We start from the raw sequence: 23,978 nt of genomic DNA, 5'->3' as shown, positions 1-23,978 counted from the left end.
AGTAATTATTTATGCTATGCTGAACAAAAGAAAAGTGTTCTGTAACCCACCTTGTAACACACATGAATCATAGAAAAGCTTTTTATGATTTGGCTCAGAAACTGTAAAGGGATGACTTTTTAGCAAGCCTGAAAGCTCTAAGCTTTTTTTTTTTTTTTTTTGGGGGGGGGGGGAGTATTAAAAAATAAATAAAATCTATATATATCTTTCATCCTTATGAGAAATTAGAAGTGACAGGAGGTGCCACATCCTTAACTTTTGCACATTTTGGGGGTGCTGCTACAGCCTTTTTTGCTGGTATTTTCAATGATTCTTCGGGCTTTTTTAGTATGGTTGTGTTTCCTTAGGTTGTGAAACAAACTGTTTGCAAAGGCCTTTGTTCATCTTTTTTGTTGCCTTTGCCTCTTGCTGTTAAATGTGAATGGACTGATGGGTTGAAAGAGATGAGTTACTCTTGTGCAGCAAAACAAATGGAAAGCAAACTGTCAGAGAGGAAACAACTTGAGCAGTAATTCTACACTTGGTGAAACCTGGAAGTGTCCAACAAGCCCCTTGGAGCTTGATTTGACACTGCAGTGAAGTGAGTGATTGTCTTCTCCTGTTCAGAGTAGCACCTGTGCATATGTTTAACTGTTTTGCTGACTCAGCATTGGTTTATCGTAGCCATGTCTATTTTATTTTATGTAGGCTTTTAAATCATACTACTGCACTGAATATCTGAATACGTCCAGAACTTGATATTGTTTTTCTTCATGCTTTCTTCAAGCACAGTGTGAACGGAGTAGAGAGTCATAATTTGTTTTTGCACTTCTTTCATTTGTAGGGAGTGTGCAAGAGATTAAGGTCAGAGAGGCTCTTTTTCCATTTTGGACATGAGGTTTTGTGATTTGTTTTAGCTGATAGTAGGGAAAGGACTTCTGTTGCCTTACAGCTTTTTCCAGGGAAGTTATGGTTTTGACTGCATTTATTGAATTTTTGTGGTTTCTAAAGCCCTGAACTTCTGGGTGAAGCCTTCACCCCAGAGCAGTCCCTCTGATACCAGATAAAAAAAATTATCTCCTGCCTTCTGCCCAATTGCTATACAAAGAAAGATACTGTCTTTCATCCTTGTGCAATGTGGCAGCCAGCAGCTTGACCATCAAAAACTGAGTTGAAACTTTTATTTTATCCTTGATATAGTGAAGACCTTATTTTTTTGAGAAATCCAAAAGTTGTTCTGGATTTTGGACAGGATTCAATCCACTGCAATTGTATTATTGTCACTCAAAGGAAGAATGCATCATGACCGTGAAGTCTTGTGAAGTGATGTGCTCTGAACAGCAGTGTCATATATGGCTTGTCAGAAGTCAGACAATTCTTTCTTGACCTTATTTCCTCCAAGCCTTCTCCTCTGGTAGCGGAGTTGTCAAATATGTTGACGAATGAATAGGGCTGTGTCATTTGTCTGGCTTTGGTACTTGAGCCTGTGTCTTATGTCTTGTTCAGCTGGTGACTACATAGGGATGTTGAAAATCATTTGAGGTGCAATTGCTCCTTTTGAGACTCCAGAAGCACGGGTCCTCTGAAATACCGAGAAGTTTTTGACAGGGGTTGGTGAATAATTTCAACCAATGAATCCAGATGTATTTCTTTTCTTAGTGATCTGAAGGGAGAATTTGAGATTCCTGCTCCAAACAGTATGTTGCTATTTTAGTGTCCTGTAACATTTCTATAAGGTAGGACATCACCAGGACTCCACTCTGTAAAACTGCCTCGCTTCGTTGAGAATCTGTTTTCTTCTGTCCTGTTTTATATTCTCCTGTCTTTAATGCCATATACTTGTCTGTCTTCCTGCAGCACAGGCTGATATAAAATTGAAGACATGTAGGCACATGTAGGGGAAGAGTGCTTTTGGGTTTAACCAGTGGGCTGACCATGCAGTCATGAAGATTAGCCAAGTTAGACAAGAGGATTACTTTGTCCTGTGGGGGGAGTGGTGCAGGCCTGCAGTTAGCAGGCCTTGAGCTGGGGCCCCCCGCTATTGGAGTTTGGATCATTAGTCTGTATTGGGATGGAGGAGCTTGAATATAGCGGTCACTGTTTAATGAGGTTGTGGGCTTTCAAAGAAGGTGACTGGTCATGATTTTAGTATTTTCATCTGTGCTGAACATCACTTCAGGATGGCAGTGGCTATGGGAGTATTCATTCATCTCTGTTGGTAGCCACAAGATGAACAGCAATCTGTTAGGTTTTGTCCTCATTACTGTTGTCATGTAGATGAAGATGAACCTTACCAATCTGATGTTTTGAAAAAATGAAAGCACTGTCACTGGTTGTGTGTCTTAAAATTGGTAGCTTTTTCCTCTTCCTCCCTTTTTTTGTAGTGGTAAAACCACCTGTGCAGCAGTATTGAAACTGAAGAGTCTGCATCTTTAGCTCACACGGTCAAATGCATAGATTCTATTGTACTAATTTAACATTAAGGTATTCATACAGTTCAAATTTAGTTAATTTATATATCCCTTTCTCCCCCTCTCTCCTAGCTGTGTGTAATTTTATTCAGGTGCCTTGAGTATTTTATTATCTGCATTCAATTATTCTGTTGCTGTCCCCAGTTGTTTCCTAGCCTTAGTATTATAACTGTCTACCTTGGTTTCCCCCCTGCCACCTTTCACGTTATCTTTTCAAGGTTTGAAATCTCTTTGCACTTGTGTGATCTCATACAACATCAGAGCTATGGAGCCTGTGTAAATGTGTGTAATTTATGTGTGTAAATTTGACTTTTTTTAATAATATCCTTGAGTTTTCATCAACAGTTCCAGGTGATTAATAACTTCCTTTTCCGTCAATGATAACTTCCTTCTCCAAGTGGTAGAGGAGCCAGCAAGGAGAGGTGCTATGCTGGACGTTGTTCTCACTAACAAGGAGGGGCTGGTGGGGAATGTGAAGCTCAAGGGCAGCCTGGGCTGCAGTGACCATGAAATGGTGGAGTTCAAGATCCTGAGGGCACCGAGGAGGGCGCACAGGAAGCTCACTACCCTGGGCTTCAGGAGAGCAGACTTTGGCCTCTTAAGTGATCTGCTTGGTAGAGTGCCATGGGACAAAGCCCTGGAGGGAAGAGGGCCCCAAGAAAGCTGGGTAATATTCAAGGATCACCTCCTCCAAGCTCAGGAGCGATGCATCCCAACAAAGAGGAACTCAGGCAAAAACGCCAGGAGGCCTGCATGGATGAACAAGGAGCTCCTGGACAAACTCAAACACAAAAAGGAAGCCTACAGAGGGTGGAAGCAAGGACAGGTAGCCTGGGAGGAATACAGGGAAATTGTCTGAGCAGCCAGGGATCAGGTTAGGAAAGCTAAAGCCCTGATAGAATTAAATCTGGCCAGGGACACCAAGGGCAACAAGAAAAGATTCTGTAGGTACGTTGGGGATAAAAGGGAGACAAGGGAAAATGTGGGCCCTCTCCAGAATGAAATGGGAGACCTAGTTACCCGGATATGGAGAAGGCGGAGGTACTCAATGACTTTTTTGCCTCGGTCTTCACTGGCAAGTGCTCGAGCCTCACCGCCCAAGCTGCAGATGGCAAAGGCAGGGACTGGGAGAATGAAGAGCCGCCCACTGTGGGAGAATCATAGAATCATTAAGGTTGGAAAAGACCTCTAAGATCATCGAGTCCAACCGTCAACCCAACACCACCATGCCCACTAAACCATGTCCCTAAGCGCCTTATCTACACGTCTTTTAAGTACCTCCAGGGATGGGGACTCCACCACTTCCCTGGGCAGCCTGTTCCAATGTTTAACCACTCGTTCAGTAAAGAAATTTTTCCTCACATCCAGTCTAAACCTCCCTTGGTGCAACTTGAGGCCATTTCCTCTCATCCTATCGCTAGTTACTTGGGAGAAGAGACCGACACCCACCTCGCTACAACCTCCTTTCAGGCAGTTGTAGAGAGCGATGAGGTCTCCCCTCAGCCTCCTTTTCTCCAGGCTAAACAACCCCAGTTCCCTCAGCTGCTCCTCATAAGACTTGTTCTCCAGACCCCTCACCAGCCTCGTTGCCCTTCTCTGGACACGCTCCAGCACCTTGATGTCCTTCTTGTAGTGAGGGGCCCAAAACTGAACACAGTATTCGAGGTGCGGCCTCACCAGTGCCGAGTACAGGGGGACGATCACTTCCCTAAGATCACTTCCCAGAAGATCAGGTTCGAGACCATCTAAGGCCATCTAAGGCACCTGAAGGTGCACAAGTCCATGGGACCCGATGAGATTCATCTGCGGATCCTGAGGGAACTGGCGGATGAAGTTGCTAAGCCACTATCCATTGTATTTGAGAAGTCATGGCAGTCCAGTGAAGTTCCCACTGACTGGAAAAGGGGAAACATAAGCCCCATTTTTAAAAAGGGAAAAAAGGAAGACCTGGGGAACTACAGACCAGTCAGTCTCAGCTCTGTGCCTGGGAAGATCATGGAACAGATCCTCCCAGAAGCTATGCTAAGGCACATGGAGGACAGGGAGGTGATGCGAGACAGCCAGCATGGCTTCACCAAGGGCAAGTCCTGCCTGACCATCCTAGTGGCCTTCTATGATGGAGTGACTACATCAGTGGACACGGGAAGGGCTAGAGGTGTTGTCTATCTGGACTTCTGTAAGGCCTTTGACACGGTCCCCCACAAAGTCCTTCTCTCTAAACTGGAGAGGTATGGATTTGATGGGTGGACTGTCCAGTGGGTGAGGAATTGGTTAGATGGTCGCATCCAGAGGGTAGTGGTCAATGGCTCAATGTCCAGATGGAGATTGGTGATGAGTGGCGTCCCGCAGGGGTCCGTATTGGGAGCGGTACTGTTTAATATCTTCATCAATGACATAGACAGTGGGATCGAGTGCACCCTCAGTGAGTTTGCAGATGACACCAAGCTGAGTGGTGCGGTTGACACACCAGAGGGACGGGATGCCATCCAGAGGGACCTGGACAAGCTCAAGAAGTGGGCCTGTGTGAACCTCATGAGGATTAACAAGGCCAAGTGCAAGGTCCTGCACCTGGGTCAGGGCAGCCCCCAGTATCAATACAGGCTGGGGGATGAAGGGATTGAGAGCAGCCCTGCCGAGAAGGACCTGGGGGTACTGGTGGATGAAAAGCTGGACATGAGCCAGCAATGTGCGCTCACAGCCCAGAAGGCCAACCGTATCCTGGGCTGCATCCAAAGAAGCGTGGCCAGCAGGTCGAGGAGGTGATTCTGCCCCTCTGCTCTGCTGAGACCCCACCTGGAGTACTGCATCCAGCTCTGGAGCCCTCAGCATAAGACAGACATGGACCTGTTGGAGCAAGTCCAGAAGAGGGCCACGAAAATGATCAGGGGGATGGAACACCTCTCCTGTGAAGAAAGGCTGAGAGAGTTGGGGTTGTTCAGCCTAGAGAAGAGGCGGCTTCAGGGAGACCTTATTGCAGCCTATCAGTACTTAAAGGGGGCTTATAAAAAAGATGGGGGCAAACTTTTTAACAGGGCCTGTTGCGACAGGACAAGGGGGAATGGCTTTAAACTAAAGGGGGGTAGATTGAGACTAAATCTAAGGAAGAAATTTTTTACGCTGAGGGTGGTGAAACACTGGCACAGGTTGCCCAGAGAGGTGGTGGCTGCCCCATCCCTGGAAACATTCCAGGTCAGGTTGGACGGGGCTCTGAGCAACCTGCTCTAGTTGAAGATGTCCCTGCCCACGGCAGGGGGGTTGGACTAGATGACCTTTAAAGGTCCCTTCCAACTCAAACTATTCTATGATTCTATGATTAACCAGTCCTCTGGATATAAGTGTGTGCTGGGTACTGGAAGTCTGTTTGTTCAAAGATACCTTAATTGAAAAATAAAATGTAAAGGTAGACCATATCCATAAGTATAAGCAAGAGGGAGAGGGGAGCAGAGTTATGGTTGAGCTTTCAGCCTTAATTCTGGATTTCAAGAGCTCTGAATGCTTGGTTTGTTAGCATTAATGTTGCACTAACTTAAGGTATTTTTGCATGAGAGTGTGTGTGTTTAATCAACTAAGCATGAAATCCCTCGCTTCTGTTTGTCCCTATTAAATAGTGGCAACAAAAGAAACAGACAGGAGATGGGTCCAGGACAAAGCAGAAATAATGGAGTATTTCACCCCCAAAAGGGGAGTGAAACAAGAAGTACAATGAGTAGGCAAAGACAGACTCAAAGGCCGGAGGCAGTGTAATGTGTTGGGAGAGAGGAGTAATTCAGGGACGTTTGCTGCCCAGAGCTTCAATCTGTGATCTCTGAGTGGCACACGTATCAGAAGTGTTTGGCCACCCCTGCTATAGATGCAATATTTAATGCTCTTCCCGGAAGAAATCTCCATAGGGCTTTAAAGGGACACTGTCTAGGATTGTCAGCTCAAATACTGATCCACCTAAAACTGGAATAATCTGGTTGGGATAGAAATTGCTAAGCAGGAGTAGGACTGGGTAACTTTTTCCTTTAGCTCTTGTATATGATTATACGTGCAAATGCAGCATGCATGCACACATACAAGTAAAATGAAAGTAACAGTGGTGCTGAGTATTGCACAGTTTTCTGCAGACTGCAGCACCTAATTACTCCTGGTTTCCTCGATCAACACATCCTTTTTTCCAAAACTGGCTAGATGCATACATTTTTTTTCAAGATACTGTATTGTTTTATTTTCAGTACTTTAAAATCTGCTCATTCATTAAAAAAAAAAAAAAAAATTAACTCCCGACTCTCCCTGCCTGCCTCTCTTTGCCTGCTTCTTCTCCCCATCCAATGGCTATAAAGAGTTTTGAGTGTGATGTTCTCAAAAATCATAAAAACTTTGTTTGACATGTCTCTCCCTTTAAAGTAAGTAAGGTCTTACCCTGATGGGATGAAAGGGCTCCAAAAAATGGTGTTCCTTTTTTGTTGCTAGTAGTGGGGCTGAAATGCATGACCATATCCCAAACAACATTTCAGTGACTATGCCAGCTAGCTCTGCTTGACTGTGTATTTGTGGTAGTCAAATGTTTTCTTTCTGTGCTCTCCAACACTCCCTCCGAGTGGCCTCATTTGGGTGCGGTTTGTTTTATGACACCTAAAAGGCAGCCTTTTCTTGGACAGTCATTCATTGAGGAAATCAGGTTTGGGAATCAATGAAAGAGACTTCCAGGTCCTTATCTGACAAGTGTTTGAAGACCAGGCAGACTGTTAATTCAAATTTCTCTTATGCCCTTTGGGTTATCCAAATGGAGTGGAGAGTACGCCGGTTTTGGAAAAGACTGAGCGCTAGTTGTGAATTGAACAACTCTCTCAATGTTTTTGATACATTTGTGTTTTGGATTTCAGGAATGGCTTCTTTAGTTACTAACACATATTTCTTGCAGTTCTGTGCATTTCAGACTGCACTGTAATATGTGACGACATCTTAAATAATGGTGTAGCTCTAGTCCATGCTTTATAAAATATTTCAGGATGCATTTCCTGTCCATAATCAAAAGCAGAATATAGGATGTAATGTTATTTGCATGGTCAATGACCTCTGAATTTTCTACTCTCCACAGATCTTGTGCAGCTACCAGATGCAGCTGCCAAAGTTGTGACAATAGAGGTTTAGTCTCTATAATGGATGCTTAAAGAGCCCTGACTTTGTTAGGGGCCAAGTAACTTAAAGCTGCTGAGAGAGTGGGAAGGCAGTGATCGGACTGTTTATATAGTGATATTTCCAATGGAAGAGATGTTCATTGAGCTTGAGTAAGGAGGATTGTGAAACAAGTTTATAAATTTAAGTAAGTTATTACAAGTATCCCCTAAAATGTGCTGTAGAATTTCTCGTGTCAGCCAGTGGTAAGTGGAGTTCACAGCAGCTTAAATTTCAGCAGCTTTTTGAAGCTACAATATTTGAAGTCTGTTTTCATTCCAACCAAACAAAAATACCTACTGAAGGAAATTAGCCTTGCAGAAGGACAAAGTCATGAACATAACAAAGATAGGGGAATCATATCAAATAAAATATGAGAGTGGTCTGGAGGGAGCCATTTTCCTGTCTTCTGGGGTTCTGTGACTGCTGTATCTCAGGAACTTTCATACCTAACTGTGCTTACTGGTAAAGGATGAGTGCATGGCGGGTCTACGTATGCTGGTTTGGGCATGCAATTTGACCTGGATTTTTGATATGTTTAATCAACATAAAGCATGTAAAGATTAAGTTAGACTTCAGGAATCTGTGCTAAAGAGATACTGAACTTCACAAAACCAGCCTGCGGAGCTCCTCTGTCACCCACATGAGCCTCCATATGTGCTCTCTTCCACAAAGAGCAATACTTCTCTTTAACAGAACTGCAAATTATTAAACGTTGTCAGGGTCACAAGAGTCGTGTCTGGTTGCGTAAGAACTGGCACAGTGGACAGAGGGAAGCACAGACTTTCATCAGCTCATCTATTCCTTTATGTTTTTCAATATGACATCAAGAAGTTGTCACAAAGATGCCGTGCTGAAGGGGACAAACTGAATCCTTTTTAAAGACTGGCTGCAAAGGGCCTGACACACAGCCTCAGGAGCTCTGGAAAGCTTCAAAGAATTTTATGTGGCCTTCAGCCTGATATCCATTAAGTGGAAACTCTGTTTGAAGGAGCTTATGTTGTGCAATGAACTCAATTGGCCTTTCTCACTTAAGTACCAGAGTAGAATATTTGCTGTGGCTTTGTAGAATCTGTGAGATAAGTATAAACTGACGTCAGTGAATAAAGCTAGAAGGCATGGTTACTCCGTTTAGCTACGGACATGCATATAAGGGCAACCCTTCTTGAAAAAAATAATTTTTGAGTCAAATTTTAATAGAGACAAAGCTTTTATTTTTAAAACTGTTGCCTTTGTTCACCTTAACTACTACTGTAAAAGTTTTTACTCCTAAAATCTTTCCTTTCACATTTTTAAAAGGTGTTCATAACTTTCCCTGAACTTGTATTTTGCTTCTTTAAACCAATGAAGACTGTTTTGGCAGCATGTATAATAATTTACCATCTATATGGAAAGAATCCAATAAAAGTTTTGCATTCAGTGAGTTGTCTTTTTATAATCACATTCTGTTTGGATGACTTGCTCACAGAGCCAGACCCCACTATTTGCAACAGTGCCTTACTGATGTCTGTACAGTTTCTCTGCTCCTCCAGTAGTCCTCAATGAGAGATCCTGGGTAGTCGCATAGACGAACTAGGTTAAGGTTGTAAAGACTGGATTTCTTTACCCAATGAGGTGATTGGTTTGTGGTTAAGATGGAAGAAAAGAGCTGGGACTGTGTAAGGACAGAATGTGTGAGAGAGGAGTGATTGTACAAACATGTTTTCCCTTCCTTGTTATAGCAGCTGTATTCCTCTGATAATTAAGGTGGCAGATATTGGGGAAGAAAGTATTTATATATATTGGGATGGCGGAAGTCTATCTTGGACATTAGTGGGTAATTATACCCCATACCTTAAATATAAACTTCCTAGCTTTCCCAGAATGGTATGTTTTTAGATTTTTACATAAAAATTTTCCATATTACATATAAAGAAAGGTCTGATGAATGTTACTAAGGGCTTAAAGGACCTTTTGGGTGAGCTTGGCCTGCTTTGGCAATACTGTTTAAGAGATGTGAGCAGAACTCCAAAGTAGGCTTTGTGCGAGAGATTTTATTCTTTATATTGTGATTAATTTGTATTTCTCCAGGGAAAGTGAGGGATCTGCATATTTATGACTAGAGCTATGTCCAGCAAAATTTATTTCTTTACAAGCTGTACTCTTTAACAGCTGATGCTGTAAGGTAAAACACATGACAAAGCAAGCCCAGGAAGGACATCAATGGAGCAAAGTTCTCTGATTCTTTCCTGTGATGACAAGTAGACCCTGGCCAGCAGCTGCTCAGGAGCTGCTCTGATGTTCACAACAGGTATTGCATGAAATCAGCACAGCAAGCAAACTCATGCATACCCAACCACAGAGTTGAGTAGGGCATGTGCCTACTTCGCTGTATGCGCACTGTTCATGCTATTCAGGAAATGGATGTCACTTTCCTCAATCCAGCTCTATGACGTTTAGGTGAAAAGTTAACAGGTATATTTATGTTTTCTCATAAAGCTGTTCTAGATTTTAGTTGAGGTAGTCTCAGTCTATTAATTGTTGATTTTGTCAAAATAGTAAGTTGGAATAATAATTTGCTTCTCTCAAACACCTTTAAATTTATAAACTTGATTTTTATAACTTTGTTGAATAAACATTTGCAAAAAAAGTAACTTTTTCTTTCCGTTTTGTTTGTTTTTCCCTACCCTGGCAGTGTTTTAGAGCACTTTGCTGCAAGGGACCGCCACCACCACGACCTGAATATGACTTGGTTTGCATAGGCCTCACTGGTTCTGGCAAGACAAGTCTTCTGTCACAGCTTTGCAGTGAAAGCCCGGAGAATATAGTGTCTACCACAGGTAGGATGCTGCCTTTATTCCATGGTGTGCTGTAACATTGCCCAAAGGTAACTTCTGAAACATACAGCAAAGGTGGTAGAGAATTTCAGCTTAGTTATCTTGCTTTTGAAAGTACCTAATGGATTGCTTGGAAGCTACCACTACTCTTTCAGTGTTTGGTCATACATTGGGGAATATCCATGAAAAAATAGAATTTGGAATGTGTTGAAAGTCAAAACATACATTGTGGTGTATGAAGTAGAACCATTGGAAACATACAGTAGCAGTGTAGTGTAGACACACATTAAAAAGTTTCTTTCTTCTCTTTTTACTTTTGGTTTTTAAGCAGTCTTGTTATATGGACAGAAAAGAGGAGTGCACTATAGAATAGAATGGGACAGTGATACTCTGAAACTTAAGTTGGGATTTATTTCTTCTCATACTTGGTCAGTACTGCCTTGTGGTATATGCTAGCAACCAAAATAAACGTAATGGAAATGTTTATTTCTGGTGATAATCCTTTCTTTTTAGATCAGCAGAGAGACTTGTTTGTGTAGTAAGGGCAGACTGAGAGCAGAGAATCAATTTACAAAACGTTTCAGTGGCATTGAGAAGATAGATAAAAACAGACACAACAACCACAGATAAAAGGTATCTTAAGTGCAAAAAATTTGAATATGCACGCTGATATAGATGAACCAGAATGCCTAATACTGAAGAGTATTTTGATTACAAAAACCAAAAAACCAAAAAACAGCACCAGAAAAAACGGAAACAAACACATGGAGTGAGAAAAAGGAATACTTGGCTGCAAAGTTCAGAAAGAGGACAGATTAGGTCATAGGGATGGAAGAAATCTGGTTCTGTGGCTGCAGCGATTTACTAAGGTTGATTTGCTGAGGAAACAGATAGTGAGTGTTGCGCAAGTAACTTGTGTTTATAGTTACATGGCTTTATACTGTAGCTGTGGTTCATGGCTTGAATTTTATGATTGTCTCTTAGCAACCCTAACTGGTTTTCAGTGTATCTTTGTTTAAATTACAAGAACATAAGGTTATTTAATACAACTGTAAGTAAACAAAGTAAAACAGGTACAAGAAAATACTGGTTTTTTTCTGCAATGAATGATTAACCCATTGCCTTCACAGTGGTGTCATTGGGAATGTTAAAGAGATCTGACACTTCATTGTGTGGAGAAGTTGTCAATGCTTAACTCAAAATGTTAGAAGGAAATTGTAGAGTAATTCAGCTTTTTTTTTCTTTTTTTCCCCTCTTCTGAGCTTTATCTTTAGAGTTCACCTGGAATTAGTGCCAATTATATTTTAACACTTTAGATCCTGAAAGAAATAGTAATAGCAATGTAAACAGCAGTATAGATCTATCAAAGGAAATAATGAAAATATGATTAATTTTAAAATTAAATTTCTTACCTGTTTCTAGATAGTAGCAACAAAATACCATTATTTAGTTAAGCCACTTGAGGCATGAAAATGGACTCTGGAGAAAACTAGGCAGCATCCAAACCAAAATGATACATATCTAGGCTATTCAGCTTATAATAAATCTACCCATATGTACCATATCAGTGCTATGTCAGAAAATATTGTTGAGAATCCAAGAATACAATGTGACATCATCTACACTCAGTTTTCAAACTATAACCTGTATTTTTGCTTTTCTCATCAACGCCACTCAAGTCCATTCCAGTTTTTCCTCCTTTCTAGGAAGAGTTCAGGATTTTTTTTAAGACAACAACAACAAAAATATTTCATAATTATTCCCTTTATGTTTTCTTGCACTTTCCTTTACTGCATCTAGCACTGACCATGGTTGGAGTACTGGAATATCTTACTGGTCTGATCTGGGAGAAAAAATATCTTGTTTCTGTTAAATGATAGCTAATAAACTTGGAGTGAAACACGTTTTTTCAAAACTTCCTTACGCAGTTCACAGGTTTGTAATCATTTTGAAACTACTTGTGCTAGATGGAAATAAATTTAATGTCTATCTGGACATTTTATGCTGAAAGAGCAGACATAGTTTTTCCTATATAAAGTATTATATACACTTACATGTATGTATGCACTAAACATGCATAATTTAGTATATAGTATATTGATGGATTGCTGGGAGCCTTTCACAGTCCCTTTGTCTTGGCTGTCTGAATTTTCAGTTAAGGGAAAACATCACATTTTTAAAAAGTTTTTCAGTTTTAAGTGTATAACAGGCTGATAGAGGACTCATAGATGCTTCTAGTGTGCTTGTAACCATTTTAATATATACCACTTAGGTCTGTAAAAGGATCTTTCTTTAATAACATTTATAGACACGATTAATACTCTAGGTGTAACTATACTAGGTGTAACCAAAACCTGTGAAGTTTAAATGTAAGAAAACAGTGATTTGAATTGCACGTTGTCTTCCACGTTTCCTAAAAATTACAGAAGGATCACTTTATATTACTGGTAGTCTGAAATCTAAACTTTAGTTCCAGAAGCATTAAAAGATGGTTTTATGAAGGTATTTTCCGTACTAACTCCTTACCAAATGGTAGATGGCCTGGATGGAAGTTTTGTGCTGAATTTTACGTGTGCCAGCTATTTAATAGTATCACGGCAAATTTCATTGCTCATGCTGATTTACTTCCCCTTGCCTTATAACTGATACTTTTAAACATCATATTAAAACAGAATTTCACATGCAAAATCCTGGTTCTTGATGAAAAAAGTAGTCTTTTCTGAATATATGCAATTGATTTCAAATGGCCTTTTTAACAAGTAACTTACTAATACTCTTTATTTCTGTTCTTAGGTTTTAGTATAAAAGCGGTGCCATTCCAGAATGCCATCTTGAACGTAAAAGAACTTGGAGGTATAGCATTTATTAATTTGATTATAAAAATATGCAGTGTCTAAATCTCATCATACCAAACTGTTAGTTGTTTCAAATTTAAAAATGATAAATCAGTGTGGCTGGAATTTAAAACCTGTGTTTCACCACAGCAGATAAAGTTGAGAAAAATTGTACAAATGCTGACTACAAAGAACAAAAAGTAAAAAGCAGGAGGAGCGGAAGGCGGATACGTGTGGTGTATCTCCTTAATGTAATTTCTTGGATTGCAGTGGTTAAATTATACAGAAATACAAACTGGACTGTAATTGTAGTACGGCTCACGTGGCAGCTCAAGGAAGTGTGTTCCCTGTGTTTATTGTATGTATAAGCTTTTACTTACGAGCACTGCCTCAGTGAACATTTGGCAAAACCAATATATTTGCTGCACCACTGAAAGTGTTGCAAAGGCAGCCAACTTCCAAAGAGTTACATGCTTTGAGATCTATTGTCTTGTTGGATTTGTGGGGTTTTGGAGAGATGGTTGGTTTGTGGTTGTGTTCTTTTAATTGTCTGTATACAGGTAAGCTCTTTGGCTGCCCAATTCTGACCCTGAGTCTTAAGTGATCAAGAGGTAGCTCTGTTAAAAGGAAGAAAACACGCTCCTAATGAGAGTTCTTGTAGAGTCTAATTTCATCTAATGTTCTTCTAATTAAAAAAACACATAGATCTTCTTTACATTCTAGAACTTCTGTAGATCTTCTTTATTATCCATGTAAATATAGTAGAATGAATCTTGAGGATGTTCATTAGATTTTCAGCAAGGTTGAAACCTCTCTTAAATGCTCTGGGGTAGAAGTTAACTTGGTTTTTGAAGGAAGTTTCATGAGTACAAATCAGGTTTCATGATGAATGTCTTATCTGAAACTGTTTCAAGAAGGCTTTGAGATAAGCACATATTAAAAGGATAGCATTTCCTCTTTACTACCATTGGTCCATGGATTTAAATATACATGTTCTTGTTTGAGCATGTATCCTGTAAAAGAAGCAGAAGTTTTCTTTGATAAAGGGAGCACTCCACAGGGATAGTGTTGGTTCTGCTTGAGTGTGTTATCTGTATAATGTGCAGTTAGGTCACTTTTTGGATTTTTTTTTTAAATAGGGTGAATCATTTGCAGCCCAGTTTATATATTCCGCTGCCTAATCTCTGTGAAATATATAATTCATATAGGTAAAAGCAGTTTTTGCATCAAGAATTGAATCTGAGTATTCTATAGCAGATCCTCATTAAAGTCTCTTCCTTAACGTTTTCTGATCATACGACTTTTATTTTATGCAGGTATGTGTGTTATGAGAAACCTTATCTCAGTAGAGTGCTTTGATGTCTCATGACAGGATGTCCTGAAGTAATCCAGAATATATGATTTTTTTTTTTCCCCCACCCATTTATCTCTTCCCAAAGACAGAAGGATTGTCAGAGTTTTTTTACTCCACCTCTTTATTTCTTTTCCCTTTAACTATGGGTGTTTACATGTCTGTACATAGAAATGATAGATGGAGAAAAATGCTAATTCTGATAGCTTTTCATTGCCTAGGGAAGGGGGCGCTAAGGCGAGCTTCCAAAAGCTTGTTTTTCTTCCATAAGTTGGTGGTCAGTGTTTAATCTTCTAGTTGAGAGATGTGTTCCTATTTGATGAAGGTAAAGCCTGAGCTTTCGGGAGTATACATGATTTCTCTCTTGCTGCTGTATGAAAATAAAGAAAAGCATCTTACATATTTAATCACTGCTAAATTTTATTTTGGAATTTTTGCTTCTGGTATTGAAGAGAAGCTAATGTTTTTGTTCTTATTCCTGGTTTTTGCTTCAGTTGTTACAGTATAGTTATCCAAGTTCTCTATGGAGGTCTTGTCCCAATGTTTGAGCTTGGAAACTTGAAGAAAGGTAGAAAGGCATCTGTTTTTAACAATCATTGTCTGTTGTTGCATGTTATTCAAAGGGTGAAGTTCTATGTAGTTTAAATTTTTGATACTCTTTTAAAATTGTCTTTTAGGGTTAGGTTACTGAAAGCTTCATATGTCTTCGTACAGCAACGTATTAACAGCTGATATTTAAAAAACTTACAGCAGAAGTCATACTGTTTGAGGTTCTTATATTCAGCAGCCAAGCAGTTATGTGAAACAGATGCTGACTACGTAGTATCCTTTTTGTTTGGTTGGAGCAGTATGCTTCCTCAAGGTCAAAGACGGTGCTAGTTTTCACTGTGCTGGTTGCCTTCTGGAGCTGCTAATGAAGTCTGGTTTTGTTTTTTTTAATTTCTGTAGGAATTGTAAATTTTCAGGCAAAGTATATAGATAACAGTCTCTATTCTTTTGTCTCTTCCTGGTCTGATTATCTCTTCATCAGCCTTTAGGATTAGGGACATGGAGCAAAGTTTGCTGTGCTCTTTGTGCAGAAATTTTTCTTTGAAGTACATGATACTAGAATATTAAAAAAAATTCCTATTTCTGATTTTTTTTTGTTGTGTTTGTTTCCTAAGCCAGCCTGCCTTCCTACCAGAAAACAAGGTTTTTATCCAATTTCATAAATGTTAAACGTTTTGTTTAAAAACATTGAATTTGATCCCGAATAAGTAAGAATATATATAGCTTTCAAATCAAACATAAGCCTGCTTCAACTACTTGAAAAGGAGGTCTTGCTTTATTTACTGACCAAGCTGAACTGCCCGTTCTCTTAGTTTCTATTTTGATATACCAATAATCCCTTCCTAGTCCCTGAGAAATTAAAAAAAAATTACCGTTTTCCTTCAAAAAATTTTGTCCATAAAATAATGTGTGTAATTTAGATTATTGTGAAGATGTGTCATGGCCTAGTCCACATTCTTTCAGAATGTACTCTTACCAGGATAACTGGAAATATCCCTCTATATTATGCAACTCAGCTGAGTAATGGTATAGAAAGAAATTACAGATGTGATGATTTCCTGTTACAGTGCAGCAATCTCTGATGTGAACTAAGGATGAAATTGTGTACGATGAACATACAGGAGAGTGGGGAAAGACTGGAAAAATAAGGCAGATGATAACATTTGTTGTTCAGAAGGTTATAACAGCGTTTTGCTGAAAGAAGTTTGGGATGCTGAATGCTGAGGTTTATTCTCAAAACAGATGATGAAGGTGCAAATGCAATAGGAAGCTTTTTCTTTGGTTCTAACAAATTCCAGCCTGGAGATATGAAACCAGCATTTTTTCAGTGTGTTTACTCAGTCATTTGCTGTTGCAATGCTATCAAAACAGAATGCGAAGTCATGGTGTCTGTTGTGATGTAGATACTTATTCAGGCCTAAATCAAGATAGGTCCATTCTGGAGGTCAACTGATAATTTACAGTTGTTTTTTTAGAATAAGTCTATTTTATAATTTAGTTTGCTATCTTGTAAATGCAGGCTTAGAAACTACTGGTGAGATGCCAAATACTGAGCCTGGTCAAATTTAAAAGAATGATTCTGGATGTGAACAGCTCTTTTTCTTCTTACCAAGTTTAAAAATACTAACAATATGTTATAGGGTTTAGTAACATTCTCTGTTTTATGTACTAAAATATATTGTCATATGTTTGTGTTACGTTTTTGTAATCCACCCAAAGGCCTTTTTCACAAGCATAGAGAATCAACGTGTTGTGTAGCCATCTTTGAAACTTCATTTAAGATAAAATGTGTTAAGTGCTTAGCAAGAGCAGAGTGGTTAATATCAGGGACACTCGAGTCTCCAGTTGGTTGAGCATGCCCAGGAAAAGAGATGAGAACTGTCCTCCCCACTGCTGTTCCTTCTTAATCCTCATGACCAAAGTCATAAATTCACACTCTTAGGCCAGTTAAATTAATTGTTGAGGTGAGAGCCTGAGAACAAATAACTTTAAATAGGAATGGTTAAACAAAGCATGCGTATTTTGCCTTAATTTGGAAGTAAAGAGCAGAAGAAGAGAGAGTAGGAGGGGGACTCACACTATCATGCAATTCAAATTGAATGCAAAATATGAACCCCTGGAGAATATGGCAACAGTTGTCAGGTAGTATCTGTCTTGTGAAAAAATGAGGGAGGAGGGAGAAAATAATGTTGAGTTATTAATTAGAATTTAAAATTTGAATAGTTACGGGAAACCACTGCTCTGTAGAGGTAGAGAGGAGTACTGAACACCCTTCTAGCAACATAGCCTGGCACAGCAGCTGAAATTTCATCTAGTTAGTCACCTGAAAACTGATCCCACAAGTAAATGCCAGCCTAAGTCATCTTCACAGGGACGAACTAACACAAAGCAATAAAATCTCTGTACTGTATTTGACTAAAAGGCAGTTGACACCTCTACAAAATCTGGTTGTGGAGTGCATGCAATGCCATCTGCGACATAACTGCGTCTAACAGTTTACAGAATGTCTTAGCAGATGAAATTTTTAGATGACCCTGACGAGCTGTCCAAGCTGTGAGTCGCACACAGACATTCAGCTTCCGAAAGCATTAAAGTTAGATCTGTTCGCTATCAATCATACTCAGCCTGCTGTTCAAATGGTGCCTAAGCCCAGGCTCTGTCACATGGTTTCCTCATTTCATAGATACGAGAGATCATTTACACCTTCTTACGGATCTCGTTAACATGAGTCCTGAGGAAGCTCTGATAAGGATTCAGCATTAGCGATCTTTCCACTGTTCTTTGGAACTACTGTTCTTTTTCTACAATTAGCTTTTTACAGTGTGAATAGACGACCTGCTGCCTATCTTATTCAAAACAAGTAGGAGCCATGCAAGCAATGCCTATCAAAGCTATGTACAATATGATAAGCAAAACACCAAATTTCCTGGTTTCATTTTTTGTGGGGCGGGGGGCTGGTTGTTTTTGTTGATGAGATGTTTTGCGGAGAGAAAAGTTGAACTTCTGGTTTGCAAAAAAGCCTTTGTCTCCTGTTGGATTTGCAACTGCATTTTCTTCAGGCTGAATCAAAGGGTAGAGTATAGCAGCCTAGTTTAGCATCAGAAGTGATACCTACATTTTATGAACTCCCCCCCAGACAAAAAAAAAAAGTTTTTATTTTTGATTCTAGACAGAAAAAGCCGTGATCCTTTCAAAGGCTAAAGTGGATTCCAACTTTTGTGAGCCAGTCAGCAGAAGTGCTAGACAGACAGAAATACACAGCTGTGGTAGACTTGCTGCTTTCTTTATATGCCTGCTAGTCTTAAGTGCCATAGAAAACGATGCCTTTTGAGCTTTATTTGAGATCACCTGCAGTGTTACCAAAGGTGTGACTGTGGCTCAGAGGAGGATACATCTGAGCCTTGCTGGGTGCTGGCAGCAGTCATCAGCCTGGGGAGTTGTGCTGCTGGTTCTGAGATCCTGTCTGTTACTGAGTCCTCCAGCAGAGGTGGAAGAAGGGCAGAGATGGGGTAATGGGTAGGGAGGAAACTGGCAGATGATTTTCCTGTTGCCAACCATTCTTTGCTAGCCCTAGAGGACTTACTGTGTGTTTGTGCCTTTAAAAAAAAAAAACACCAAAAAACCCAACCTTTAAAAAAAATTGTTTTGAGAATGGCTTTCAGACATGAAGTCCAGTTTAGTGTGGTGTGCCACCTGTTGCAAACTATTAAAGTTTCAGACTTCAGGCTTAAATAAATGTTAGAGCATATTGCAGGGCACATATTTTCTTATCTTCCTTTTGAAATAATCTGTAAGATTTTTTAAATGAACTTTTAAGATGAACTTTATGTTCCTGACTAGAACAGGAGATTTTTGTTTCAAATTGTGTGTTTTATTTTAAGATGGTAGTAAAATACACACGCCTAAGTAGATCAAACTGACTTTCTGCAAGTGTAAATAAGGTGTTTTTAAAACATCCAAGTGCTTGCAACCTAAATGTTATTCTAACAGTTTTAAATACCAGAGTAGGTGGAGATTCGAAGTTGGAGACGGCACCTAAGTTGGCTAATAGGGAAAATACTGAAAGCTGGACTTCCAGATTAATCTCACTGCGGAAGCCTGGAAGACAGACGAGATGACAGAGATGGTTTCCATAAACTTCAGTTTGATAAGAAAAATAAAAATAAGCACAATAAACTTATGTGTATTTCTGATTTTTGTATATATTGCATATAAAGGCAGAAAATTAATTCCTCAACATTTTTGGGGTTTTTTCTTTTACACTGTTTCCGATTGTTGTTGAATTGCTGCAGTGAATATAGCTGATCTAGCAATCTCAAAATGTTCCTCTTTCAGGAAGAAAACCTGCCGTGCTTTGTATATGATTGCAAGAGTGCACTGCCTGAAAAGCTAGAGAAAGCAGGTTGTGATCACTTGGTCTTAAACCCTAGGAAGCAAAAGTCCTGGGACTTTTGAACCTTGAGGAAGGTTTTGGTTTAGCATCTGTATTGCAGCTTAGCGATAAGCAGTAGAAACACAAAATAGCAATTGAATGGTAACTGACATTACACCCGTGGGAAACTTCTGTATCATCTGTGCATAGATGTGTCTGTCAGGGTAGACAAATTGCATGTACATACAAAGCAGGTATCTTAGAGAGGATTTATAACTTTATTTGTAATTAAAAGGAGCTAAGAGGTTGAAAAATAGCTAGTGTTAAAAAAAAAAAAGAAAAAGTCTGTATGCTGTATTTCTTCAAGGGGGGTACTGGGAGACCTAAACAGAGGGTATGCCCGAGATACATAAGGAACAGCCACATCTCTTAAAATGTGTTAAGATTTCTAAGATTTCAGGCATCTTCCTGATTACCTAAGAAAACATGTCGGTTTTCCTTGTGAGGAAATGGTGGGAAGTGAAGTTATAAACCCTACATAGATTTAGAAACAGTTATTTCAAAATTCTTTTCATAAGGTTTTCTTGAGGCGGGAGGGTGGGGTGTATTTAAAGATTTTGCAAGAACAGACAAGAGACTTCTTTATTCCTTCCCTTCCTTCTTACGCCCCCACCCATAAGCCAGTCTTTCATGCAAAAAGATTTTGTGGTGCAGTTGACATATTCCTTCATGTCTTTTCACCTTTTTGCTAATTAGAAACAGTCTGTTTCATATCAGTAGGTATTAGATACAATTTTTTAATCAACTATAAAACCTTCAAAATAGGTATGCGAGTGGATGTTATATTTGAAGTGGTCGAAAAACTGGTTGCAGCCTGCATTCTTTCATGGCCCCAGGTTAACTATTTTTGGTGGGAAGGAAAAAAAGTTCTTCCCTGGATTTGAGACTATAACTTCTCTGGAGCTGTGATGTATTTTGAGGTGAACAAGAGCTTGTCTCTAGTGCAGGCTAGACTATCTTGAAGCAAGGGCTGTGTGACATTCATTGTGCTCTCAATAGAGACTTGCTGCAAGTTTGACAAGTAACAAATTTGACACCTTTAAATTGCTTTCGGTGATTTTTTTCCGTAATGCTATGTTCTGTTTTCCTGAAAGTGCTGAAAAGGAAGGAATTGAAGATAGCCTCAAACTGCTGTGAATGAAGATGTAAACAGGAGTATTCATAGTTGAAAGGAAGATTTGCAGTTCTGCGTTTTGCATAATATTTACAGGAGTGCGTAATTGTACAACCTGTTTTTGATGTGTATTAAACTACACATAACTCCCAAACTCTTCCCCCCAGCTTCCAAGGGACGTTTGAGAGGGTCCTGTTGGCACTGATACAAATAATAAATGGTGTTAATATGGACACACTATACTCTTGGCTGATAACCAAAAGAATTTATTTATTTGATATTTAAAAAATTACAAATGAAAACTTTCTAAAATTTTGAACAGTTAGTTGAGTAAACCTGCCCTGTAGTAATGCTGAACGATTGGGGTTTTTAATTATAGCACCCTGTTGTTTCTCTGTAAGGAGAGGGTTTTTTTCCCTTTTATAAAGTAATTCAAGCCTATATTTGACTGAATACTATCTTTTCTTTTCTAATAAGTAGTGTGATTGTGTTGTAGTGTGGTTCCCCCCCCCTCCCAATTTATTTGTAAATGGGATGTTTTAGTCACGTCACGGGACTCAACCCACTCCCATGGGTTCATTGCTGAGGGAAACAAATCATACACCTAGGCATGAGTCGTGGCTCTTGCCTGTGTCTGAGGAAAATACTACACTGAACGTCACATTTTAGTGAACCTTTCGCATAGCATGTTCCCTAGGTCTAATGTGAATCGTTGTTATGTTTTTCTGATGTTTTGGAGACTTTTACCTGAGTTACTTCTCTTTCTTTTTTTTTATCTTAGTCTAGGCATAAAGTGGTTGAAGAAACAACCACGTGCCTGCAAAGCTGTTAGAGAACACATGGTATTAGGCTGACAAACCTAAATGCTTATCTCGTGTTACTATTGTTTGATAGGACATTTTGGGTACCAGTTAAGTTTCTGGTTTTATCTCAGCAGTCTCTGAGAGCCTGAGGATGTTTAATGGATGCACATTGCATCTGGATTGCCAAAGAACTCAGATTTTGAATTTCCCTGTTTTAGAAACCTTTGGAATAGACGAAAAGATTAATTCATAGGATAGTCTGTGCTAAACTGCACCTTTAAAAACAACTGCTTGCTCTATAAGACTGAATTTGTCATGCCGTAAAGTGCAATGGCTGGGTCACTATTCACAGGCCAGCATTGTCTGCCCAGGATAACTCCACAACATACTACCTAATGGTCTGGAGAAAGAAGCTGAGATCAGGTTATGCTCCCTGGATATGAAGTGTTAAGGCAAAAGAATATAAGCTTATTTGTCTTATAGAAATTGTGATTTCCAGTTGCTGATAGCTTATTGATGCCAACAATTATTTTTCAAGTGCATTTGCCAGAAAAATGAGTTAAAATGGCACCCGAAGGTACAGACTTTCTCAGTCTTTTTTCTTGTCTGCTTAGTGCAAATTTTTTTATTCTTAAACCTCAGGCTGTGATTTCCTCAGAATTGAAGTGTAAGCAAGTTCAGAGAAGGTCATTATTCTAAATGACCTGAACCAAAAAGGTCAACAAATCAGCATACTGCTTTTCTGTCTCCAGTGTCCCATGTAGGGATCCATGAGCTGCTTTCGTCCATGTGCCTGGATACAAGAGGTCAAATGCTCTGCAGTTCACCTCACAATTTTTCTCTTTAGAAATAGTACTGTTACAAAGATAAGACTCAGGGTCTGGCAGCGACATGTCATTGAAAAGGAGCTGGCTGAAGCTTAGAGTAAATAAGACAGATGTTATGTTGCTAGGAAAAAAAAAAAGACCTTCAAAGAACTGATCATGGTGTTGGCCTTTCAGTTCATTGAAAATGATTCTCTACCAGTTTTTAAAGTAATGTGATACTTCAGATGCCTGCGACACTGCTGTGCGTGGCTATGTAAATAGTGTCCCTCTGGCAACTTGCTTTACTTCGTTCTGACATAGACAGCTGTTTGGAAAGGCTGGGACATCTAACAGATGCTATGAAATTCTTTACAGGTACAATTGGCAGATATTCCAGTGGTGCAGAAACATAGAATTAGCTTTCAATGCAATCCCTCTTCTGTATAAGTAATGTTGATCTTCAGAAGTTGATGATAAAGTAAATGAAACACCTGTCCTATTTGTGCATTGTTACTTTGAGTCTGGTTAAATTAATAGAGAAATTAAGCAAGGTCTCAACTAAATCCCATGACCATTTACCTTTAAATAATCAACTCTTTAGCTCTCTTGCAGAAAAAAACTGTTCAGGTATGACTCAGTATTCTCTGTAGGAAAAAGTGTGTGTTCACAATGTTTGTTAGCCACCTAAATTGTGCTAGGTGCAGAATACAGAAATGGAATGCTTAAGGTTCCAGCGTGGCTGGTACAGAGCAGGCAGCAACTCCAGGGGGCAAGATTTGAATACTCGGAGTTGGATGCCTAAAGTATATGGTGTAAATTCCTTTTTAGATATTTGTTTCTTCACCTTTGTTTAGTGACTGTCTTTTCTGTTGCACAATGTATAAATTAAGTGAATATTTTAAGTATCATATCGATGTTATATAGCAATTATGTTGCATTAAATTCTCATTTTGTGCCTACATGTTGCTCAGAACTTTTGTGTAGTTTTGTTTCACTAAAAAATGGAGTTTTATTATTATCAGCACTTGGTATCTGTGTCTACATTAAAGTTCACTTCTCCCTATCTCAAAGTAAGATAAGTGTCTATAAAGGATACCTTCAGCACATTGCTGCAAATCACTGTCTTGCAGACATGTCAAGTTTTCTACTAGAGTACTGCTGCTGCTGTTCACTTTTTGGTGTTAGTCCCCATGAGTGTAGTGCCAGATTCAGACATACAAAGAATAGCCCATATCCAAATCATAGTTTAGATAGTTTGACAGCTGTCAGACACAATTCTTTTTTTCCAACCTCAATGTTACACCACATGCTGCTCTCCAGGGGAGACAACAGCTTTCTGTAGATAACCTTATTGCTTGGCTTCTGTTGAGACGGCTGACTGCTGCTGAACTGTGTCCTAAAAATTACTGTGGCACATAAGCCTGTACGGTCGCTCGTGTGTCTACTGTTGGGCTCTTCCAGAATCCTTAGTGTGGCTGACAGAGCAAAAGTAGTTGAAATGAATGCCTTTGCATGTTGTCACAATAGCTCCTCATTCACTGTTCAACTCACTGTTTTATCACCATTCTCCTCATTAAGTGTCTAATTACTTTAATAGGCTTTCCTGACACCTTTTTTCCCCAATGAAGTGTTTGCCTGATGGTTTGGAGATGAACTGAAAGAC

General features: G+C 39.5%; 1 protein-coding gene across 3 annotated transcripts in view; it reads left to right on the top strand.

Moving 5' to 3' along the window:
* ARL15 (ARF like GTPase 15) overlaps positions 1-23,978 on the top strand; it is a 237,694-nt gene that overhangs the window by 72,381 nt on the left and 141,335 nt on the right. For all 3 annotated transcript variants that reach the window (XM_076361960.1, XM_076361962.1, XM_076361961.1), the window contains 2 exons: positions 10,285-10,429; positions 13,220-13,279. In XM_076361960.1, the coding sequence (XP_076218075.1) occupies positions 10,285-10,429; positions 13,220-13,279 (205 nt within the window). The remainder of the gene's footprint in view (positions 1-10,284; positions 10,430-13,219; positions 13,280-23,978) is intronic.

The sequence above is a fragment of the Aptenodytes patagonicus genome, chromosome Z (assembly GCF_965638725.1).
Source record: "Aptenodytes patagonicus chromosome Z, bAptPat1.pri.cur, whole genome shotgun sequence".
NCBI classification, from domain to species: Eukaryota; Metazoa; Chordata; class Aves; order Sphenisciformes; family Spheniscidae; genus Aptenodytes; species Aptenodytes patagonicus.
This window is presented reverse-complemented; position numbering and strand designations above follow the sequence as displayed.